The sequence below is a fragment of the Athene noctua genome, chromosome 26 (genome assembly GCF_965140245.1).
Source record: "Athene noctua chromosome 26, bAthNoc1.hap1.1, whole genome shotgun sequence".
NCBI lineage: Eukaryota > Metazoa > Chordata > Aves > Strigiformes > Strigidae > Athene > Athene noctua.
The window spans coordinates 1,280,373-1,304,017 of record NC_134062.1 but is presented as its reverse complement, the minus strand read 5'-3'; the positions used below and the strand labels follow the sequence as shown (position 1 = coordinate 1,304,017).

General features: G+C 60.6%; 1 protein-coding gene across 4 annotated transcripts in view; it reads right to left on the bottom strand.

Moving 5' to 3' along the window:
- The window catches only part of LOC141970765 (centrosomal protein of 164 kDa-like), a 29,749-nt gene continuing 6,104 nt past the window's right edge, over positions 1 to 23,645 (bottom strand). For 2 of the 4 annotated variants that reach the window (XM_074927599.1, XM_074927602.1), the window contains 25 exons: positions 22,763 to 22,846; positions 21,367 to 21,450; positions 20,652 to 20,737; positions 18,893 to 19,042; positions 17,050 to 17,268; positions 15,728 to 15,883; positions 15,206 to 15,422; positions 14,550 to 14,627; positions 14,162 to 14,290; positions 13,748 to 13,870; positions 13,068 to 13,211; positions 12,774 to 12,857; positions 11,844 to 11,912; positions 11,367 to 11,524; positions 10,690 to 10,816; positions 10,213 to 10,280; positions 9,846 to 10,053; positions 8,977 to 9,084; positions 7,785 to 7,899; positions 6,315 to 6,662; positions 5,801 to 5,867; positions 5,232 to 5,354; positions 3,618 to 4,373; positions 3,006 to 3,057; positions 1 to 1,401 (listed from right to left, as the gene is read on the bottom strand). In XM_074927599.1, the coding sequence (XP_074783700.1) occupies positions 4,274 to 4,373; positions 5,232 to 5,354; positions 5,801 to 5,867; positions 6,315 to 6,662; positions 7,785 to 7,899; positions 8,977 to 9,084; positions 9,846 to 10,053; positions 10,213 to 10,280; positions 10,690 to 10,816; positions 11,367 to 11,524; positions 11,844 to 11,912; positions 12,774 to 12,857; positions 13,068 to 13,211; positions 13,748 to 13,870; positions 14,162 to 14,290; positions 14,550 to 14,627; positions 15,206 to 15,422; positions 15,728 to 15,883; positions 17,050 to 17,268; positions 18,893 to 19,042; positions 20,652 to 20,737; positions 21,367 to 21,450; positions 22,763 to 22,846 (3,045 nt within the window). In that variant the 3' untranslated portion in view covers positions 1 to 1,401; positions 3,006 to 3,057; positions 3,618 to 4,273. Of the gene's footprint in view, positions 1,402 to 3,005; positions 3,058 to 3,617; positions 4,374 to 5,231; positions 5,355 to 5,800; positions 5,868 to 6,314; positions 6,663 to 7,784; positions 7,900 to 8,976; positions 9,085 to 9,845; positions 10,054 to 10,212; positions 10,281 to 10,689; positions 10,817 to 11,366; positions 11,545 to 11,842; positions 11,913 to 12,773; positions 12,858 to 13,067; positions 13,212 to 13,747; positions 13,871 to 14,161; positions 14,291 to 14,549; positions 14,628 to 15,205; positions 15,423 to 15,727; positions 15,884 to 17,049; positions 17,269 to 18,892; positions 19,043 to 20,651; positions 20,738 to 21,366; positions 21,451 to 22,762; positions 22,847 to 23,645 lie in introns of all 4 variants that reach the window. The other 2 variants (XM_074927600.1, XM_074927601.1) reach the window with 2 other exon arrangements.

Below are 23,645 nucleotides of genomic sequence, written 5' to 3'. Positions count from 1 at the left end.
TTTACGCGGATTAATACACTTTATTGTAACGGCCTGGTACAGGTTCCCTTCTGCATTTTAGCAGGAATTCTCCACCTCCCCTTCCCCAGCAGCGACAAAGCCTGGCCGCGCACAGCTTAACACGGCCCCGATTTCCAGCACCCAGCGCGCCCCCCCAGCACCCCCCGGTCCCCAACCCCGCCGGGCTCCGACACCCGCACAGCGACGGCCCCAGCCGGCCCCAGCAGAGCCACCAGCAGCACCGGGCACGACCGGCAGCCACCGGGCGCAGGCAGGAGCCCCACGCCAAACGCCGGCACCTGCCGGGGCAGACGGGCACGGAGCCCCCGTCGGGAGGGCTGAGGGCGGTTGTGGCCGGAGAGGGCTGAGGGGCCCAGCCCAGCAGCTCCGCGCAGAAAACCCGGCATCAGACCCAGCAAAGGGGCAGCGGAGCTCCGGTGGGCGCCCGCCGCGCCCCAGCACCCCCTCACCTGCCCCCTCACTCCAAACCGCCCGTGCCTCCGCCGGCCCAGAGCTTCACAGTCCCTCTCTCGAGAACCCTGCACCCTCCAAAAGTCAGCACTCAAACATGGGTGTTAAAACCCAACAATCCAGCCAGGGAGCAGGTCTCTGCTTGGCTCTGCCCAAGCGGAACAGAGGGGGTTCGCCCTCGCCACATGCAGCCGCGGGAGCTGGAGTCCCAGCCCAGCTCCGGAACCGGGGCCCCCCAAGCAGCTCTCCCCAAGAAAAGGAAGATCGACGCACGGCTTCGCTCCTGCTCCCTCGGCTGCCTGCAGCACGTCCCCTCGGCGACACCCCGCTCTGGGCCAGCCCCTGGCCACTAGCCACAGCTCGGCAGCTCGGCGAGCCGGCCGGCCGGCCGGCCGGGGCAGGGGCCAGGAGCAGCCCTCCCCCCAGCTCCAGAGGCAGAGTGGAGCCGGGGGCACAGGGGAGGCTGTTGCCGGGCAAAGTGAGCCCCAGCTGGGCAGCCACCAGCCACAGTTGCCATCAGCTGCAGCTGCCAGGCCGGAGAGGCCCCCAGACGCTGCCCCGCTCCCAGCGAACAGCCCCTCAGCCGCTGCACCCCGGCCTGTGGGCGCCGCTGCCGGGGAAGGACCGAGCGGGAAAGAGATCTGACACTGAGCAGCCACCAACACCCGAGGGTCTGCAGCTGCACACGCGCCAGGAGCTACGGAGCAGGAGCGGGTTCGCAGGCACCACGGCGGCAAATCTCTCCGGGGTACAGACCAGACAAAACGGGGGACGGTGCAGGGCGCGGTGCAGGGCACGGCCGGCCAACACGTCACTTCTTCCCCTGCTTCTGCTGCTGGTACCTCCCGAAGTGGGTCTGGATGGGGACGGCCGCCTTCTCAGGATCGCTGAAGAACTTCCCCTCGCAGCCGGCTTCGGGGGCCACGTTCCCTGGGACGAGAACCGAGCGCTGCGGTCAGCCTGGGCGGTGCCGGCGGCCCTGGACAGGCCCCGCGGAGCGGGACAGGGCTCTGGCCTCACCCCCCGTGGGCTCACACCGACCCCCGGGCTCCCTGCAGTGAACACAGACAGGAGGGCGTCCCCCCCCCGTGGAGGGGAAAGAGCCTGCAGAGTCCACAGCGTGAAACCACGGCAGGGAGCCACGGCCCCACCGGCTCCCGGGGGGCATCTCCGGGGCAGAGGGGGCCGGAGCAGGGAACGGGAGGCAAAGAGCAGCCCAGGCTCCCCGGCAGCGCTAAGCCCTCTATTTACCCAGCTTTACTCCCCAAAGACCGCCGCTTCCCCACGTTGAATCACCAAGGATGATGCTCACTTACTTTCACACACACAAATAAGACTCCAAAAAGAGCCCGGCACTGTACGGCAATAAAGCTCTCACGCTGACAAATGGGAGCCCTCCCCACCTCACGCTTAATGTGGCATTGGGGAAGGATTGTGAAATTCAACGGGAACTGAACCAAAGCCACTCAGTGGTGCTCCTTTAAGCCAGCGTGTCACTGCTAAGCACCCCCCGAGCAGCCATCAGAAATCCTGGCGCCAGATGCTGCTGCATAAACTCACCGCTGTCACCTGAACCCGTTTTTATTCACCTCCTAAAAGAAACTGCAAAGTAAAAAGATACATAAAAAGAGTCCACGCTGGGAATCGGCTCCCTCCTGCCCTGCTTAACAAGATACAAGTCGGCTGTAAATCCTGCCCACTGCAACACCCAAGCGTGGCTGGGGAGCTGCGGCGCCGCAGGACTCCGCCTGCCGAAGGCGCTCGGGGCGGCCAGGCCCGGGTGTGACGCCCCGCTGCCGCACCAGCCCGGGCACCCTGGGCACCGTCACCTGCTCGTGGGGCAGCAAAGCCCCCGGAACAGCGGCCAGGCCGGCCGGAGCTCCCGCCCTGTCACGGAGGAGCGGCCGAGCTCAGCCCCCCCGGTCGCTGCCCGAGCACCGCGTCCCCTCACGCCTTCGTCCGGCTGCGCTGAGAATAGAAGCGCTCAAATCGTCTTTGCTGAGCGCTCGGGGGGGCAGAGTCGGAGCCAAGAGCGAGGAGGAGGAGGCAAGGGGGATTTTCCACCACAACTCCAGGGGGTTCTGCCCAGCCAATAAGCAGGGGGGGCTGCTTGGGGGCCAGTGAGCCACGGGATGCCGTGACGCAGGTTTCGGGGCAAGGGGGAGGCAGGGATTTGCACACACACACACACGTGTGCTGGGGTATATTCAGCCGTGGGGCCTCCACTCCCTGATTCCACAGGTTTTAACGCTCATCTGGCTGTCCTGTCTGCACTCACCTGCCCTCCCGGGGGTGGCAACAAGGGCACCTGCCCCCCGAGGGGAAACAACCCCAAATACAGTACAGCCAGCAGGCTGGAGAGCAAGCTGAGCAGGCTTCCCTCTCACAAGGCTGACTTCTAAAATACCCCTTAATGCTGTCAGAGAGGGTTTTTTGGAAGAAGAAAGAGGCCAAGAGGGGTCTGGGTACTGCAGTGCCACTCTCCCACTGCATCCCATGGTCACAGTCAGGAGCTTCCCCTACCCCATACTCACCTTTCTCTCCAGAAATCGAGTAGGTGCTGTTCTGCCGAGAGCTCCTGCCTTTCTAGAAAGGTAGAGAAAAATACAACAGAGTTAGTTGTATCTCAGGCAGAGGGGGGAAGAACAGTCCCTTTGCGGCCAGCTGGGCTGGCCTCAGCAAGCTGCCACTGCCCCTTCCCTTCAGGAAACCTCAAAATACTGCCGTCCCCTCAAAGGGCACTACAGAGCACCAATGAACTCATGCACGTCTGTGAACCGTCCTCCAAGGAGAAGCAGACGAGAGCTTTGTATCAAAAATGAGCTCCAAGAGACATGCTGGGAGCACCCGGGGAAGTCCCTCGGCACAGGCCTCCCCCGACCTGCGTTTCCAGCCCACGTGGAACCAGACCCGCCGGGCTCGGTTCCTCCACTCCAGCCCCACCGTGGCCCTGCAGCACCGGGGAGGTCAGGTCCGCGATTTTTATCCCGAAAAATAACCTTGAACTTGTTGACAAATGCGTACATTCTGTAGCTTATCCTGCCTCCTGGCACTACTCTATTTTCCGTCTTTCAAGGGAAAGAGAGGAGTCTCCCCGCCGGCCCCAGCCCGTTTGGCTCGGGGGGGCAGCCAAGCCCCAGCCCTACCTCGCTGTCGCGGCTGGTGCGGCGGCTCTGCGACACGCGCTGGATCTGCCAGGGCAGGGGCTGGTACACGAGCTACGGCAGCGGCTCCTCGGGGGACAGGCGGCTCCCCAGCTGCACACAGAAAGGGTTGGCGGCAGCGAGAGGAACGTGTCCCGAGAGCAGGGTCTGCCGCTCCCCGGTGCCGTCCCCAGACGCAGCAGCCATCTCGCCGCCGGTTCTCCCCTGCTCCCACGCGCCAGCGGCCGGACGACTCGGCCCACCTGCAATGAAGCACTTGCGGGCAGCGGCGTGGGCTCAGCTCCTGACGCGTTCCCTCGAGCAGAGTCTCGGCTGGATTCACATCCTCCCCCCTGACCAGTTACTCAAAGTCCTCCGTGAGTCACAGCTCTGCCTGACCATCACTGGAATACTCATGAGAACACTGCTGATTTATTGGAGCCCTGATATTTCACCACTGGACTAAAGAGTCTATAAAGTTTATTGGGACATATTTGAGGATTAGAAGAATCCACCCGGGAAGTTCACTTCCTCCTCCCTCCACTCTCCTGAGCACAGACTGTTTCAAGGCAGAACGCAGGACGGCGTGGCGATGGCTGGGCACTGCTGAAACTCGGCGTGTCCCCGGGGAGACTGCCCGGGCCTGCCGCTCCCTTCTTTCAGTAACGGTAGACTTTAATTTCTCTGTTTTCATCCAGGCCGAGCTGCAGCAGGCTGGGGCTGCTGGCAGGCAGCTTCTGCGCACCTGAGAGGAGACAGCTGGCAGCCGAGTGAAGGAAAAGCCGGACTTACACGAGGAACGAGCCCGCTGAGCGCGGGCAGCGGGCAGGGCAGGCGCTTTAGCCCGCTGCACCCAAGGCCGACGGAATGAAAGGGGGATTAGGGAACTCAGCGGAGCACCGTGCTCAGGACAGCACGCGCCATCGGAGCCCCGAGGGATTTGCTGCTAATGCCAGCGCACGCTGCGTGACGCTGTTACGCCACGAGCCCGGCAACGTCCCCGCTAACAGCGCGGCGAGGCCTCGCTCCTTCGCTCCGGCCACGTGCTACCAGAGGCCTCCCAAGAGAGCCGGAGGGAGAGCTCCGCCGGGAGCCCCAGACCCCCCCGCCCGGCCGCGCGGCCGCCCCACGTGCCAGGTCCCCGTGTCCCCGGCACCCTGGCTGCGGACCCGCCGCTCGCGCGCCTCGGGCTGCTCCAGGGACCGCCCCGGGACCCCGCTGCGCCCGGGGCTCTGCCAGTGACCCCCAAAGCCAGGCTGAGCCCCCTGCCTTCCCTCTGCCCCCGCCATTCCGCACTCTTTGCCTCAGTTTTGGCAACTCTCACACTTCCAGCTCCGATGGCTGAGTCGCAGCACTGAAAAGCTTCACAGCGCAGCCGGGGAAAGGGAAGAGACCTTTCCAGTCAAGTACAGCTCAGAGAAGAGCAAACAGGTCACTCATGCTCTAACTGCTAAACACCGTATTCCTTTGCAGAACCAGACACTAAAATAGAGGCTAAGGCTTCAAAATTGCTGTTCAGTGCTTCAGTGCTCCCAATTCGCTCGCCTCCTGCTGTCTCCACCTTCCTGCTGCAGGAGGCTGGAGTGCAATTAAAGACCAGAGCCAGGCAAAGGATACACTTTTGGATCCCTCTTGAAGTCTTCCAGCCACTTCTTGCTGCTCTCAATCAGGCTCTGAATGCTCATCTTGGCCGACTCTCGCCTCTGGGACCGGGAGCGCTGCAAGAGCCGTATTTGCTCCCTGTCACGCACGAGAGAGAAAGAGACAGCACAAGTGGGAAAAAGCGAGGCCTGGTCCGAGCAGAAACGACCCCAGAGCTGGGAAAGCGATGGGCTGCTGCAGCAAGAGCCACGGCTCAGGAAACGCGACCTCCTCTTCGCTCAGCGTCCTCTGCCCAGCCCCAGCGCAGAGAAAAGCTGCAGCAGCCGCCCGCTCCCAGGCTGCCGCCCCCTTCCCCAGCACCCCAGAGCCCCGTCCTGGGGCCAGGGTTATCAGCACAGCCGTGATGTGGCTGCGAGGAACCACCGAGCACGTGGCACGGAACAACTAACTGTATCCAACCTGTCTGCTTGGTAGGTAGCTTACGATTTTGTTATCTGCTTGTTCCAAGATACGCGACCCGTAAATCATCGCAGAGAAATAAAAGCAGCGCAGTGACACGACAGCTCAAGGAACAAGACACTTACTCTGCAGAAACGTATCCCAGCTTGTTGTCCAGAGGCTTGGAACTTCCACTGAGCAACGGCAGCCCCCCTAGGAAACAGATGTTAAACACAGGCACCCCCAAATCAAGCCTGTATGTCTGGGTGCATTTGCCTGCCTGCACTACAGACACACCGTCCCGACAAGCTCAGCCACCTGCCAAGGGCACGGGGGTTAAGGGCACGGAGATGGTGAACCCTCGCTGCAGTCCACGGGAGGCTTCCAGTGAAGCTCTTTTGCTCCCTCCTGTAGTAACAACTGCTTTCCGGGATGCATATTAAAGGCTGAACAGCTCCCGAAGCAGGATGACAAGATCAGCCAGATGCTGCCTGTCCTGGAATGAGGTGCTCATCCCTCATCTCATTAGCACCCTTGCCATCAGCCGCACCAGCGGATCTGGCCGTAGCAGCACTGGGACGGCGAGACGGTTAGAACGTGCAGGGCTGGGAAATCCGAAGCCGCAGGCAAGCAAGGGGATGGATTAAGGACAGGACTTACCTGGGAAATACCTGCGATATTTCTCGGCCAGGATGCTGTCTGCTGACTGTCCCGCTGGAACAGAGCGCCCAGAGCTCAGCCCAGTGCTCCAGGGCCTCTGGTCCAACAGAGACAGCCCAGCGGGGGCCCCCAGGGACCCCCCGGCCCCCACTCCTGCCAAGGAGGTGTACGTAGAAAGAGGGACGCTGTCGCAGGGCGTCGAGCTGAGGAGCGGGGACTGGCAATTGTTCAGCGAGCCCAGGATGTCGAGGACCCCCCTGAGGTCATTAGAGATGTCCTGCACTGATTTTGTCAAGCGCTGGATCTTGTCCACCGGGAGGGCAGGCTGTAAATTGGTTCTCAAATCAACTGGTGGGAGAGAAGAGAAGAAGGGATCAGTGGGAGGGCCGGGGAGACGCTGCCGCGCTGGCAGGAGACCCGCTTTCCTCCCTGGGTTACGCTCCGAGCCGAGCCCGACTGATCCGTGCGAAGGGGGATGCAGAGGCAGACTGACACCGGGGATTTGTGCCTTGAGGCTGCTGGGGCACAAAGCGGGGGACAAGATCCTCCAGGGCTGCAAGAAGGGGCCCAGCAGATCACATCGGGTACAGCTCCAGCCCTCTGGGTTCTGCTGTGCCCTGCGCCGTACAGCCGCCAGCCTGACAGAATCCCCCGCGAATGGGAAACCCCTCCAAGACTGCCCCCCTCCCGCCGAGGCCCCCCAGGAAATCAGGCTTCACCCCAACAGTCCCACTGCAGCAGGACGCCCGGTGCCCTTCCCGTGCTCCTAAGCAGCAAAGCTCCCGAGGCCACGGGCCTGGCCGGTGTCGGACCAACAGGACCGTGCTGATACACGGGCTCCCATCTTATGGCGAGAGAAAGCCCTGAAGTTTCACGTGTGCCCGCAGAATTTTTACTGGTCAGGGTCAGAGAGACCACCCCAGACGGGACAGCTCGTCCGTCTGGTGCCACAGGGAAGCTTTCTCGGCTTTCGGTCAGCTCGAGCCTTGCCAGCCTTCCTGCAAGCAAGGCAAGGCTCCTGCCTCCCGGCTGTCTGGGGGAAGCCCTTCTTGCCCCCTGCACAGCTCCGCTTACAGGCAGCTGAAGGCAAAGGAAAAAGCACAGGGAAGGGCAGCAGCATCTCCTGCCAGAGAGGTGAGGAGAAGGAAGCCCAGGCACCTGCAGAGGAGCATACAGCTCTGCAACAGCAGAGGGAAGAGCTGAGGCCAGACTTTCCTTTCCACTCTCAAAACAACGGCAGAGATTTAAAAGGCGAGTTCCCTCGCAGATTCCAGCCCTCAGCCGCCACTGCAAGCAGGCCATAAGTTTTTCCAATCAAATGTTATGCAGGGAGCAGTGCCAGTCCTGGGCAGCAGAGCTGCCTCGGACACCCAAGAGCCCGGGTGAGCACAGGAGGGGCGAGAGGGGAGGCCAGGAGGAGGGCTGAGGCGTTAGCCCCTGGCGCAGCGCACCGGCCCGGCCGGCACTTACAGCTGGGCTGGTGCAGATCTACACTGGACATGCTGTCGGTGTCCTCAGAGCTGCTGAGGTCAAAAGTCGCCATCTTCTTGAACGCAGCTCTCTTCAGCATATCTTCCTCCGAAAGCTGGTCAAAAGAGGGAAGACGACGCAAATGAAACCTGCTGCTCTGCCCCCGAAGCCAGAGGAACAGCCGACGGCTGCTCTGCGCGGGCCGGAGTGCCCGGAGGGGCGCAGGCGAGCCAAGGCACGGCCACCCTCAGGGCCCACAGCAACGCCTGAAAGTGGAGAGACTGCTTGCTCTCTGGAGGAAGCACGCGTGTGCACTCGAGGCCAGATCTAACAGCCACATGCACAGGCTGCTCTAGGCAGGAGCTGAAGTATTTTGTCCTTTAAATAAGCCTCAGAACTCTTGCAGGGGCTGGGTTCCCTCTTTGCACCAAGGACAAGGGCTTGGCTGTCAGAGGTCTCGTGCTCTTGCACCTGCCTAAGGCCGCGTGGTCCCAGGCGGAGCCGCACGGGTTCCAGGGCTGGCCTGGGCCAGGAAACCAGGCTCATCCTCGCTCACACGGGGCGACCCGCCCTTGTCTTCTCCAGGCTCAAACCGTGCGGCTTTTCCCGGCTGCTTTCGGCAGCCACACGCCTAACAGCGAGCCCCGGTGTCACGAGCAGAGGGGAGGCAGAGTATTTGCCATCTTGAGCAAGACCCAGACCGTTAATGAGCCACCTACCCGCTCTGCTGCGAGGTTTTGGTTTATACTGTGGGGTACTTCAGCCTATCGCGCCCACAGCACTCCGTCTCTGCGCTAGCAAGGTTCTGCCGAGCCCGGGCACTCAGCAGCGTTCCCCCACCCAAGCCCGTCCGTGCCCGACAAGCTGCCGCCGCGGAGGGAGGCTCCATGCCGAGGCCCAGCCCCGGTTTGTGGTGCTGGCTGCAGCCCCAGTGAACCCCAGGGGCCCCAGGGCCGTGAGGTTTGTCCTCCTCTCCCTCCACCTGTGACCAGCCTTCCCCCCCGGTCTCAGACCGACACTGTTCTGCTCTCAGAAAATGTGTTTCTAAAACCCACTGCGCTGGCAAACGTGTCTTTGGCCACCAGCTAAACAGCCCTCGCGGGCACCAAAGGCCCCGCAGAGGCTCCGGCCCAGGGCAGGGGCCACGAGCTGCGGGCAGGGCGAGCGCAGTGCTGGTGGCGCTGGCCGTTACCTCCTCCAGCAGCGAGGACTCCAGCTGGCTCAGCTTCTCCTCTTTCTTCTGCAGCAGCGCCTGCCCTTTCCACATAGCCGACTTCATCTTCTCCAGCTGCTTCGCCTCCTGCAAAAACAGCCCAGCCACGGAGGAAAATTAAACAGGAACGACAGGAAATATTCGATGGTGGTGGTTAGGGCGACTTTCATTATCCCACTTCTACTCAGCACGGGATGTCAGGCCGCAGGAGGGAAACTGCTCCCAGGTCTCCGAGAGCACAGAAAGGGGAGTGTGGAGAGGGCAGAGCACGAGCCGCAAAGAGAGTTCACCCCAAGGACAAGGAGGTTGCACGTCCAGACCCTGCGTCCAACAGGGTCAGCAGCTTTGGTTCTGCCAAGACGAGCGCTTGCTGCGGTCAGGGAAGGGAAGGATGCCCGGCCCTGCCCCGGCTGGCGTGTCAGCGGGGCTGACCAGGGCTCGAGGACCCCTTCCCAAGCGAGAGGGAAAAAATCCCCTCCCACCTCCCGACGGGATGGACGCCTGCCACTTCCTCTCCTCTGAGAAAACGTGACGGGGTTTGCGGGACGCGCGATCCCGTTCTCCTCGGCCAGATCCCTTCTCCCTTTTTAAGATCCCAAGAGCCCCAAGTGTCCATCAGGTTCCTGCAATCCAGCGAGCTGCCGAGGGCGGGCTGCACCGCAGCCAAGCAGACCTGGAACCGCCCCGGTGTGTGACACTGCGTGGGCCATGGGCCACACCTGCCGCTCCCAGCAGGGCCGAAGCCCCGCAGCTGCCTGCGGCTGCTGCCCACAGCCAGGAGCCGACCCCTGGGCAGCCCACGGCCGCGACGCCCCAGGCCTGAACGCAGGCAGCGCTCGGGGCCTCACCTCTTCCAGGTTCTTGCGCGTGCTGTCCAGGAGCTGGGAGCCGTCGGGATCCTGCGCCGCCTCCCGGGCTTTCTGCAGCTCCTGGCGCCACTGCTGCTTGGCAGCTCGCAGCGCCGCGTGCCTCTTCTTCATGGAGCGGGCCTGGCGCACCAGGAACTCCTTGGCGCTCCTGAGGGAGATCCCTTCCGCGGAGATGAAGCTCCTGACACTACAGAGAGACGGGGAACCTCCTGGCTTTCTGTGCCACGCCGCAAGCCTCACGCAGCACCCCCCCCAAAACGCATCACGTGCGTAAACCCCAAAACCCCCGGCTCGTAAAACCCAAGCCAAACCGTTCTGCAGAGGCAGCGGGGGCACAGATACTCACTGATCAAACTGCAGGTCCCTGTTCTCATGGCTTTGGGAGCGTGGGGAAGCACGTTCTCTGGAGGAGTGCTGAGGAGATGAAACATTTCAAAAACTAAGAACTACGTATGGGAAACAGAACCCCGGGACCCTGTAAGAATCCGTCTCAAAGTAAAAATTCGGAATGCCATCACCATGGTGCTGCCCCGGTCCCAAACCCGTGCCAGGGATGTTCTTTATGTGACTTTGGAAGAGTAACAGACATTTCTATCCCTGACTCGAGCCCCGCCTTGGACTCCAAGGGCACTCAAGTATCCCACACTCCTTTCCCCCCAGCAACAACAGACAGAAATCCACAACCACTACTGAACTCACTGATGTGCCCCAGGAAAGGAAAATGCAGCGCTGCATCTGCAAGGAGTTCACACGGACGGAACAAAAGCTGGGGTTCTTGAAGGAGTTACAGCCTCAGCTCTCACGAGGCAAACGCTTTACTCACAGCTTGAAGAGTTTCTCTCAGGTCTTCCACCTGGAGCTCAGCTTTCCCTCTTGGAGGTTCCACGCTTTCTTCTGCCTCCAGTTCTTTCAGAGTCTCCTGTTTGCTCCTGACAGCTGCCTCCAGCTCACTGCCACGAGAAGAGGCGACAGCAGCAGCACTCGGTTAGACCACGGGCCCAGGTCCCCGCTGCTCTGCCTGCAGCGGTGTCCGAAGCGGCCTCCGGTCTCCGGGAGGGGAAAGGGCCGGAGATGCGCGAGCCCCCAGCACTGGGTCTGCGCAGGACCCCTGCCTGGGCAGCGAACAGCCTCACCCCCTCACCCGGCAGCTCAGCTATCCGAGCAAAACCTTTTCTTGGCATTTCAGTGCCCCTCTCAAGGCAAGAGTGCCCTCTCTTATTAACCTGGCGGGACGGACGTTGGGAAGACAAATAACTGAACCTGACAAGCAGAGGCCAAGGGATGAATTTACGCAGCGAGTTATTAACAGGTCTGGAGAAGGACCCCGGGGCCTCCATGCCCCCGACAGGCCGTAAAACCACCATTAGAATTCTGGAGGAACGTGGATCAGCACACAAGCAGCTTGGAGCTACGGGAGGGGTCCAGCCTGGGCCAGAGAGGTTTCTGTTCGGGGCGTAGGGCAGATCTTTCTGTATTAGAGGAAGTTTCTCATGCACACACCTGATGCGCTTCTGCAGCCTCTGGCTTCGGGTCTCTAACAAGTCCACCTGGGCCTCCAGCTCAGCCTTCTGGTCCTGCAGCTCCTCCAGAGACCTACGCAGCTGCCGGGTGGACTCGAGGAGGCTGGTGTGCTCCTTCCTGCTCTCCTCTAGCTGGAGCTGAGAACCAAAGCAGCTTTTTAGAAGAAAACCAAAAAATCCCTCCCAGTAATCTCCCCAACACCAAAATAAAAGGCACACGATGTGAGAGAGCTGGCGGCCGGCACAGTTCACAGGAGGTCCCAGCGCTGCAGGTACGCACTCCAATCCTGCAGGAACAGGACTGTCTCTTCTTTTGAGAGACAGCCCAGAGCTAAGCAAACTCTCAGCAGGACGGACTCCAGAAGTAACAGTCTGCTTTTTTAAAGCCCTCATTCTAGTGCACTGCCCTCACCCCCAGCAGCAGCACAGCACCTCTCCAGAGCTAAGGCATACATACATCTCTTTCCAGCTCAGCCTGTCTGTCCTCATCCAGCAGCTGCTGCCTTTTCTTCCTCAGAGACTCCTCCTGTAACCAGACGAGAAAGCAGGGGAGTGGCAGAGCGAGGAGACAGCTGATGCTGAACAGCGTTTGAAGGGCACAGGTCAGGCCTAAGTCTCAAAACTGTTTCAAAACGCCTAAGGATCGTGCTCGGTTTTGCTTTGTTGCCCCCCACACACTCAAGTTCTCATCCCTTTATTGGGCTTCAAGTGAGGAGCGGGGAATATTTGCATTCCTGGGGGAAGAACACCCCTTCCTGCTCAGCTGCGAGAGCACCCACGGCACGTGGCCATTTCTGCAGGTCCCTGCTTTGGTCAAGCCTCTGGTTGCCTCCAGCATTTCTCCACCTTTTTACTTCCTCACTCCGGTGCTGCTTGGAAAGGGCGGGCTGCCAGAAGCAAGGTTATCTACAGCCCTTGGCACAGGCCAGGACTTAAGAGATCTGGCAGGCGAGAACATCAGCCAGCGATTTTTGCCAGCTCCACAGGAGCATCTGGAGCGCTTCCCTCTCTCGCTGCGCTGCCCAAGATCCAGCAGCACACGTTCCCCTTCCACGGCAGCAGGGAGGAGGGAAATCAGGAAGGGACTGACTGAAATCCAAAGTGATGCTGAGCAGAACCTGCCACCTTGAAAGGCTTTTAAGATCCCTCCATCACTCCTACAGCCACTTGCCATCTCCCAAAGCCCTGAGCAAACCCCGAGCAAACCCCGAGCACTGACTGTCCCGGCAAACACCATCCAGGAGGCTGTACGGCCAGGAACGCTGAGCCCTGCTCTGGCCTGTGATGGAAGTTTTCCCTCCCAAAGTCCTGGCTGAGCCCAGGAGGAAGCAGGCAGAGGAGCAGCACCGGCTAAGACACCTCTGTGAGCCCCACAGGGCTGACTCACCTGGCTAAGGAGCTGCGCTGATCCGGCTTTGATGTTCTCTGTGCGCATTTCCAGCTCCTTCTCCAAATCCTGGAGTTCTCTTTCCTGCAGAGAGAGGCTGAGTTAGAGAGAGAACGGCTCAAGCCACCAGGCAGAGCTCTGCCACCAGGAGGAACCACAAAAACAGGGCGAGCGTGACCTGCCGCTTGTCACCCCGGCCGGAGAGGGGGGCAGGCGCCTTGGGGCGTCACGGTCCCCAGGCTGTCCCCAGGCAGCCAAGTCAGGAGGATTCGCCAGGCAAAGCGTTCTCCTCACCTTCTCCCTGTGCCTGAGCTGCAGCGCAGCGAGCCGCTCGTCCAGCTCCACCTGCAGAGCCTTCGCCTCCGCTTCGTGAAGCTGCCGGAGACGCGCCCCCTCGCTTCGCAGGCCTTCCAGCAGCTCTGCTCTTTGCTTCCTCTCCTGCTTGTTGCAAAACACAAACAAGAAAAGCGTCTGAGTGGAGCACAGGGTTCTCCAGCAAGCCAGCACGAGCACACAGGACACGCTGCCCATCCCGCAGCAGCTCCTGAGCACGCTCCAAACTCAGCAGATTCAAACCTCTGGCTTGCAGGGACATCCTTATGGGAGAGGCTTGGGAAAGAAAAAACAGCCCACGAAACTAAGGTTTTTTCACACACTGCTGCCAAAAATGGGAGGCAGCAGGCTTTCCAGAAGGGACACCTGCAAAAATGTGAACAATCTTCTCTCGTACTGAAGCTGACAGATGCATGTGGAAGTTGCCTGCACGGGGAGTATTTTGACAGCTTATCCCTACAACCCCAGGCTAAACTCACTTCACAGCATGGCAACAGTGCCCAGTTCCCCGAGAAGGGAGGAGACTCCCAGTTCTGGGAGCAGCTGGGACAGGCAGCTGGGCAGGCAGCAGTGCCAGCCCGGGTGCGGCCCGACCGAGCCGCCGCAGTCACCCCCCGGCTCCGCGGCTCCCCGCACAGTACCTCCTCCTCGTACTGATCCCGAATCCGCGCCAGGGCCTCCTGGTGCTCCTCCTTCATCCTCTCCATTCTCCTCTCGTGGTCTTTTTCCACGTCCTGGCGCTTCTCCCTCATTAGCTCGCTGAGCTGCGGGGACGACGTGACAAGATGTTTCTGTGACCCGCAGCCCCGCGGCGCGGGGCCCCCGGAGCGCAGCCCCTCACGGGAGCGGGAGGACGGGCGGTCGCGGTGCCACGCGCGCAGGATCAGGCCGGGGTAGCCCAAGGCAAGCGCCCCGGCGGGGCCAGATGCCACAGGGGTGCCCTTTCCCCCGGGGCACCGCTGCCACCCCTGGGCAGGGGACGCGGCCTCGGGGCCTCAGCTCAGCCCCAGGGAGAGGGGGTGCAGGACCCGCAGCAAGCCGAGGGGAGCACTTGCCTCGCGTTCGTACTCCGCGACTTGGGCCTTTTGCTGCGCTTTCTGCTCGGCTCTCCGCAAGTCTTCGCGCAGCTGAGCCTCCTCTCTCCGCCGTGCCTCTGCTAGCTGGGTTTGCAGGCTGGAAATGACCTGCCGTGAAAGCCACCCACAGAGACTTGTCACCCTCCTGACAGGATCCATGCGGTGCCCTCCCACGGAGAGCGAGCAGCGTGGCAAAGACCAGCGTGTGCAGTCTCACCACCCCCTACTTGGAGCACGTCCAAGTGCTGAGCCAGACCAGAGCCACATTTAGGAAGCGGAAAAAAAAAATGAACGCCACCCTCCCCGGCCACCTTTGGTGACAGCGTGGGAAATCGACGAGTTACATTCTAAGGACACCACCTCTTACCTTATGATGCTTCTCTTCTTCCACAGACTTCAGCTGCTGGAGCTCAGCTGCAAACCGTTTCTCTAGCTCTTCCGCTGCCTACAGGAACATGAGCAAAACAGTCTGCTGGAAAACCTCTATGTGTGGGGACACGCTCTACAAGATGCATTTGCAGTCAACGTCTCTCCATAAGCACCAAAACAGCACAACGGCAAACCCCTTTCAAACTGGATTACGCCTTTCCTCTCTCCGTGCTTTCCCTCCCGGGGGATCTCAGCGGATCTCAGTGGCACTGTGCTGCAAGGACTGTGAGCTGCCTCCGCTCGGGAGCTCCCCAGGCTCTCTGGAGGACCACAGCAGCAGCCAAAGAGCTATTCTGAGGTGAGGAGACGGCTTGCTTTAGCTTGGCAGAGACACACAGCGATCCTCCTCTTTTCCTCGGAGGCAGCGTGGCCATTTATTGCTATTTAATCATGGGTGTAAGAACTGAGGGAGTACTCCTCCCCACCTCAGCCGCGCCTCTAAGGGCACGCCTCGCACCTTTCCTCGGGGTTTTCAGGGGGGCATCACCGAAGCACACGCAGGTGTTACTTCATCCCGACACTCGGGCACCGCAAGGCGAGCCAGGTCAGGGCGACCAGCGTGGGCCTGGCCCAACCTGGCAATCAAGAGCTCACCTTCTTCTTCTCCCCGTCCAGTCTCTCCTTGAGCTCACGCAGGAATTGTTCCTTCTCTTGTTCCAGCCCAGTCATCTCTCTCTGCTGGGCTTCCTTCATTTCCACCTTCATTTTCTCCAGAAGCAGCCGCTGCTGCCGCTCCAGGCTCTCCTTCTCCGCCGCCTGCTGGGATTCCCACTCCCCTCGGAGCTTCCGCAGCGTCACCTCGTGCTCCGCCCTGGGTTTGCAACGACAACAGCCGGAGACAAGTCAGAGCTCGGCACTTTACCCCCGGACTCCCTTCAGGAACCAGAGCCGAGAGAAGACGCTGCGAAGGGGTAGGACGTGCAGGCCAGAAGAAACTGAGAAACCCCCCCCAGACTCGCGAGAGCTCAACCGAGGCCTTGGAAATAAAGAGCAAAGCAGCCAGCACTGCGGCGCCACGGCAGGGCACCGCCCGCGCCAGCTCCAGGGCCAGGACCTGCGCTGCCCTCCCAGCCCACCACAGCTTACGTCCCCAGGGGCGGCAGCAAAGCTTTTCACCTCATCTTCTCCATCTCAGCCTCGGTCTCCGAGGTGATTTTGGCTCGCAGCTTTGAGAGCCTCTCGGTTTCTTCCTTCCGCATACGCGACTCTTCCTCCTCGGCAGCCTTTGCCACATCTTCTCTTGGAGTCCTGAGAGATGAGCAGCCAGAAAAACTAAACAAAACAAAACAAAACAGGTTCAGGAGGCTTTAATATCTTCAGATCACCTCCAAGGCCTACAGGCTGCTCCACTGGCTGCACTCAGGGCGCCGGACCATTAATTCTCCTCCTCACCTCTGAACCCGGCTGCTGGGGCGGGAGAGGCAGCCCCTGAGCATCACACGCTGCACACACCTTTGAAGTGCACTATAGCATCAGGGATGGCCCTTGGGCTTTTTTTTTTTTCCCCCCAGGTAAATGAAATCAACTCCTGTTACATGAAAGCAGGCTCCCAGCCAAGGTACCTGGACACATTAGTGTGTCTGTAAGCTCCCTGTTGCCCTGTGACACCCTTTTCACTACGGCTTTATTACCACATAGGCATTTTTCCCTGAGGGGTGATTTCTGTGTCTGCCTTTGCACCCAAGACAGCATTCCCAGAGCATTTCATGCCAAGATACCGTTTCTGGCTGGCTCAGCATGCTCAGAACCTAAGTATCAAGGCCACCTGAAATAAAATACAAGTCTGGAGAGAAACCCCCCCAGGCAGAGCACACAGGCCCTGGTGCTGTTCTGCCCCCTGGACTGCTATTCCACCTTCACACGCCGGCTGGGTTTCACACAGACATCCATGCCCTAGTCCTCAAAGTCCGGGCTGGAAGTCCCTCTGTAAAACGGGCAGTACCCGAGTTCCAGCTACTTCCTCCGGGGTAACCTCATCTCCTCTCCTGCTCCAATTTCCAGTCCTGTTACTACCACTGAGCCCCGGATTTGACCGTCTGCCAGGGGGCAAAGCTCCCAGTGCTGACCGGGAAGCTTTTCCCCGGTTAACCATCAGAGGCCGGTTCGGAGCTCTGAAGGCTGCGGGTGCAGCGAATCCCGCTCAGCCCGGGGAGGGGGGCAGCTGCTCTCGTCGGCACCGCAGAGCGCTTTCCCCAGCACGCGGCGTCCCTCCTCGCAGCTCTGCCAGCACACCGCTGCTCCTCCCGACACGCGCAGCGCTCTCTGTGCCAGGCAGGGAGCCCCGTGTCCTCCTCCCCGAAAGCCCACAGCTCCACACAACAGCACCACTCCCAAGGTGGGCTCTAACAGCACGAGCCCGTGGCCACCGGCAACGAGATCGCAGCTAGGAAAGGCTCGGAGGAGAAACACGAGGGAGATGGAGGGAAAAAGGAACGTACCTGAGGGATTGTTCTTTTTGCTGGGGAAGCTTTCTGGCTTCCTCCTCCTCCTGCTGCTTCATCTCCTCCTGTAATTTCCGAATTGCCTCCTTCTTTGCTTGCCAGAAATGCGTTTTCTCCTGCTTGAGCTCCCCCTCCAGCTCCTTGGCTATTTCGCCCAGGTATTCTTCACTAGACTGGCTGAAGGACCCCTCACGTTCAATTTCAATCTCGGGTTGCCTACCGGAAAGGGAGAGCATCTTTGGCCAAAGGGTGACAGAAACTGAGGAACATGAAAGGAACAGCAACATCCCCCCAAACAATAAATCACATCAATCACTGAACACAGCACTCGGGCCCCGAACACCCCTTGGTTTGGCTCGCTAGAGCAGCCCGCAAGGGCAACACGCTCTCCCCTGGTGAAGGATCTAGCAGCTAGAAACCCTGGCTAGAGCCGCCGGGCACAGCAGCAGATGCAGTCGGTACCTGTTCTCAGCCCAGGGGTCGGCAGCGCGCTGCTGACGGACCAGGTATTTGTCCGCAATTGCCGTCCAAAGCGTGCTGGGAGTTTGCCAGCTCTAGGTAACAGAAAGCCCTAAGCGCTCCAAAAACTCAAACCCAATCTGTCTCTCATTAAGTTTTTTCCGACAGAGAGCAGGGTCTGAGAGAAGCTGAAGGGGAAGGAGGGGAAAATGAAGATCAGCCTAGCAAAAAGGTTTTTCTTCTTCGCTAGTCGAAGCTGGAGCAGCAAGGTCTCATCGTGCTCTGAGCCGGCTAGCGTTAGGCGGAGGGACTGCTGTTCTGCCAGGAATCAGGGAAGTAACAGCCCCGGTAATTTAGCCTCGAGTCAAAAGAAAAAAGGTCACTTAGGCAGCCACTAGCAAAAAGAGTGAGAGACAGAGGCAAGAATAGCCGGGTTCTGGAAAAATCCTGCTTCGCTAGCACTGCCCCGTGACGCTACATGCTCTGGGCCAAGTGCGGCGATGCCTGCGGAAGGTGGCGTTGATCAGCCTGCCCTGCAAGGCAATTCAGCCACTTCCACCCTTGCATCACGTCCCTCCTTTTGCCCCAGTTCTTACTTAAAAAGAGACCCAGCCGACACACGCACATTGACACAACACAGCTCCTAAAAAGGGAGATCTGTGCTGCTCTCCACATCAAAGGTTGCTTCTCCACCACTTTGTCCTGAGAGACGCGCTGCCTATTTGCTCCAATTGCATCTGCTGATCTGTCATTTGACACGGAGAGCAAAGCCAGCACAATCACCTCTCCTGAGATCGTCTGTCGCAGTGGGACTGCGGGGACGTAACTGCAAAGACCATCAATTTAGCACGGCAACAGCCCACCGGCTTGGGCAGGGAACCTGAGCTCTGCCATCCTGCGCTCTGACCCTATTATCGCAAAGCAGCCGATGCCCGCAGCGACAGCAGAAGTGGGGCGGTTTGTGGGGTTTGCGCCGTCGCCCCCGGTCGCAGCCCCGCGCAGCGAGGGAGCTCAGGATCCGCGCGAAAGCGCTCCCCGAGGGAGGGCGAGCGCCGGCAGCCTCGTCCGCCACAGCGGCGAGAAGGAGGCTTTTCCAAGCACAAAGCCGACGGCCCTTTCTGCATCCCACGGAGTCCTGTGCCACGGGCCCCAGGGGCAGAGCTGCTGTTCTCACCCTCCCCGGCACAGACGCCCGGCTTGGCACGCGCCCGCGGAGCAGCTGCTTGCGTCTGCACACGGAGATGTTCGAGCGGCGCCGTGCCCACCAAACCGCATCTCCCGGGGCGCCGCCTTCACACACCACCTCCACACGCCACCAAGGGGACCAAAAGGACGAAAGCTGTTACGCTTACGGCACCGGGGACCGAGAGGAAGCCCTTACACTTTCTGCGGGGCAGCAAGCTCCTCCAGATCGATCTGGCTATCCAGCGATTCCTCCTCCGGCTCCCAGGCCACGATCTCCTCCAGACTGAGCCTTTCTGTAATTAAACTCTTCTCTTCTGGTGTTTCACAGGCACTTCGATCCCTCTCCCTTTGCAGCATAAAAGAGATAAAAAAGACCAGATTAGCACGCCTCGGAGTCCGAGATGGCAAGACAGAGAGAAGACGGGCTGGGCCGTGCGGCTGCTCCGGGGAACGCTGAGCCACACTTGCCAGCGGCACCCGTCTGCCCAGCACCGGGCTGCCGAGGGCACAGCAAAGCTCCAGAGCCCTCCCACCCCCTCAGGCCCTGCCAGACCAACAGGCAGCCGAGGATTCAAGGGCCACCAGACTCGAAGGGCTGAATCCCTTCCCTGGAATATCCCACTCTCCTTCCAGGTCCTTAGAGACCTTCCCCCAGATTCACCAGCCCTGTTAGCAACACTCACACCGCTGTCCAAATGACAGAGGGAAATCCTGGCAGGCGTGTTCACATCTACAGTCCTACTTTGTGGTGGAAGTGCAGAGTAGAGAGATGAGGCAAGCACGAGCTACCCTTACAGGCAGAGAGGGAGAGAGGATGCACAGCTGGGAAGCAGGTACCAAGCGATAAGGAGACAATTCCTGCGGGCAGAACGCGTTTTCGGGGACCTTCACAGGAACAGCTCCTCTACGAGCAAGGCTGCAAATCCCAAGGGCACGCAGCCAGTCATTAAGATGGACTGCAGCTTCTCCTGTTCACAAGTTTTCCTGGCACAGGCAACAGCTTCTTGGTTCCCAGTGCCCCAGAGTACGTGTAACTCTGTGCGGAGGCTAAGAGTTTTGACACGATTCATCTCTAAATGCCACAGGCGGCAGCTCTCGCAGGGGAGGGGCTCTGGAGAGCAGGGAGCTCACTGCTCAGCACAGCGTTTCAACTGCTTTAAACAAATCGCCACACGCAGGCTGAAAATAGCTCCCCTAGAGAGTCGAGTCCTCACAGAAACTAAGGGTCTGGAAGCCAGCGTTGCTCTGGGGTAACAGCCGGGGCGCTCCAGAGCGCCGTGTCCACCCAGCAGGGTATCAAACAGCCTAGGGCTTGCCCCCGCTCAGCCAGCGACCTGCTCTGGGCCCTCTATGGAAGGAACTGTTCGGCCTGTGGCTGGACCCTCTGCCCCCGGCACCGGGCACCAGGCTGCTCCCGGGAGCCTCCAGCTCCAGGCTCTGCCCGGCGAGGAGCTGGCAGCCCAGTGGGACCGGCGGTCACCGAGACTGGGGCTGGCTCAGAGCCAGAAAGCTCTGTTGTTGGGCAACGGCCAGTGGCTAAACCTCCCGTGGTTAAATGCCACAGGGCGCAACACACAATATGAACAGGTTCAGGCCATCTTGGCGAGGGCACGACTTCCACAGCCGCGGAGAAAAGTCAGAGAGCTGTAAGGGAAACAGAAGCAGCTCCACAGCTGGGGCACTTGCAAGGAAATGAAGGACAGGAGTTTTGCTGCCTACCCAGCCAGAAGCTGAAACGAAGCTGAAATCTGCTGAGACAGGGCTAAGGAGGTGGCAGGAGAAGCGAGAGGTTTAGCGGGAAAGACCCTGTGGGAAGCTGCAGCATCTCGGGGGGTTCTGCAGGGGACACCTGCACAGGTTACAGCGACCAGAGCAGAGCAGGGGCGGACAGGACAGGAGAGTCATCAGGAGCTAGAGCTGCCCTCGCCTCCCTCCTCGCTCTGTTTGTACCATACCTCTCCGCAGCTTTTGGTCCTGCGCCTTGCTCTTCCGCTACACCGCCTTTGCTTTGGGTTTTTTCCTCTTCTCCCAGCTCCGGGGCCTGCAGGTAAAAGCAAACCGTGTGGAGTTTGGTGGCTCCTTCACCGTCAAAGCCTCTCGGGACCGTACGGCGGCTCTGCTGGAGGGCAGCACCGCTCTGGGCCAGCGCACCAGCAGAGCCCGGGGACCGGGCAGCACCCGCAGGCCGGCGCAGAGCGCCCGCCCGGCCGCACCAGCCTCCTCCCCGGCAGGGACCGAGGGCCTCAAGGCCCCCCAGGAACGCCTCGACGGCACAGCCGGGAGCCCTGGGGGCTCTGCTCGGGGCATTCTGTCGGGGGACGCTCTGGGGTTGCTTTTTCAGTGTGGAAGGTGAACTCCCTGCCAGCACTAAGCACTCTGCACACAGGTCCCCTTGCATCTCGCGCTGGGGCAGGAAGGCACACGTGTGAGCCTGCGGGCGTGCACCCCTCGAGCCACCTCTGCTCAAAGTTTATGTTCTTTCCGTAGCTACCTGCATCTCACCTCTGCAGAAGCGGCAATTAGCGCTGCTCTAATCCCTGACCCTGCGCACAATGCTCCCGCTTGCCTCCGCCAAGCCCTCATGCCAACGGCATCACCCAGTTACCCGCACGCAGAGCGCCCCGCGCTGCCCGCGGACAGCGTGGGCCTGCTCACACAGACAGCGCTCACCTTGCCCACGGGGCTGCCCGCAGCCGGAGACAGAGCCTCCACATCCAGCACCCGCTCGGGAAGGCGAGTCCGGAAGCCCAAGTCCTAAGAAGAAAGCAGAGAAGGGTCAGCGGCCGAGGAGCACGCACAGCTTCTGCCAGAGATCCCGAGGGCAGAGCAAAACCCCAGCGCAGCCTGGAACCCACCCTCACTGCCCCACTGGCCAGTCCTGTGCAGCACTTTTTAGCTCCTGGCACTATCAGAGAGCTTCACGGGGCGCAGGAGACGGCTACACCGAGACCCAGCCCCGCGTCCGGGCGTCCTGCGGACGGACAGACGGCTCTGTCGGCGCCTCGGCCAGAGCCCCTTGGGTTTCGCCCCTTGCCAGGGCGCGGGGGCGCAGGCAGGCGAGGTGGTTCATGCGGAGCTGCCTGCTGGGCCGACGGGGCGCTGGGGAAATCAGGATTCCCTGCGGGTTTGCTCACGGGGAGAGCGCAGCGCGGGGGTTCCCTTCGCTGGCAGCGCCCAGGGAAACCCTCCCTGTGCGGCGGTGCAGGGGGGACGCCGGGGGACACTGGGGGGTCGCAGGGCATGAGCTCTGTCGCACCATCAGCGCCCGCTGCCGTGTCACTGACGCAGCAGGCAGGGGTGACACGTGGCACATCCACGGCCTCCCCCAGCCCCTCCTGCCCTCATTGATAATACTGCTGCAGATTTCCCCAGATTTTTCCTAAAAGTCGGCTCCTGCAAGTTGCCCACAAGCTATTCACTCTCCGGGATAGCTCTCCCTCCCGGCAGAGTCTCGGGGGGTCCTCGCACTCGGCTGCACACCGCGAGCGTGCGCGTGCGTGCGCACACGCGCCCACAAGCGAGCCCCACAAAAGGAATTGTTGGAGGCGGCAGCCACTTGCCAACACGCAGGCTTGTGCTGCCACCAACAGATAAGGATATTCTCAGCCATTTGCTGGCCATGCTCCTCTGCTCCCGCTGCCAGATGGCAATGGCAGCTTCCCGTGGAGATGAAGAGATGCTGATGGGCATCTCCCCCCACCTCGGGGCTACCCTCCTGCACAGTCTCCCTCGGGACCGTCAGCAGCCAGGTCTCCTGGCCATGCAGATTCCCCATAGAAAAAACTGCTGTGTCCCTTCAAGCGGGATTTTTACATTGCTTATTATTTCCCTTTTTGCAATTATCTGAGCACAGTCCCAGCTCCAAGTGACCTACTTTTCCGGGGATATTACCTCACCCACAGACAGACCCTGCTAAGCGCAGGGTGATGCCGCTGCCCCGTGCCACGGCTCTGAGGTTGCTGCTCAGGAGTGGAGGAGCCGGGCCGCGAGGGGTGGGCAGGGCGTCACCTTGCTGCACGCTCCCCGAGGAATGCACCCAAGGGACAGGGAGCTTCTAGTGACTCACCATAAGCTCAATCAGCACGCTGTCCGAGATGTCAGAGACCTGCAAGTCCTCCTCACAGCCGCTGATCTCAGAAACCTCTGAAACCTGAGGGGAGATACACATTACAGGCTGCACACGCCTTAGCTCCACAGCTTCCCCCAGGCACCCCCAACACGATGCCAAACGATACTGGGAAGACAAATCTGGCCTCTCTATGACACAGGGAGGACAAGGTGACTAAACGTTGAGGGAGAAACACTGAGGGTGCAACACACAAGACAAGCACACAACACCACAGGAGAGCAGGGGCAGGAGATGGTGCTGGGAGGGCAAAGAAGTGCTCTTCAAACACCCCTGACAAAAGGCACTTGCTGTCTGTTCCTCCTGCGAGGACCCCTGCAGCTCTGAGAACTCCCAAACCCACCACACAAACGGGCAGAAACACGGGACACACCGTGGTTCCAAAGGACTTTAAAGCCCAGCCCGCCAGGCCGAGGCGCAGCGAGGACTCCTGCGCCCAGCGCCCGCACGGAGCCGTTCCGCGTGAACCCCGCGTCGCCCGGGGACTTCAGCAGCGCTGCCCCGGCGTGCCAAAGGCAAGCACGGGCCTCAGAGTGACAGCCAAGCTTTCAACGTTCAGCTCTTCAGGACAGAGCATGTTTTCCAGGCTCAGCTCTATAGCTTATCCTTTCTTACAGACACTGCGCATCAGTGGAACGAGAAAAATCATCAAAATCCGCAGGAAGGAAGCCAGATTGGAAAGAGACAGTTTATCACATCTCATGTTCTGACGTTTCCGGAAGGCACAGCCCGAGAGCGGGGAGTGTGTGTCTGTCTGGCACCCCAGCTGCAGGGGCCAGGCCACGAACCCATCTGCACCTCGTGGCAACGGTTCTTCTCCTGC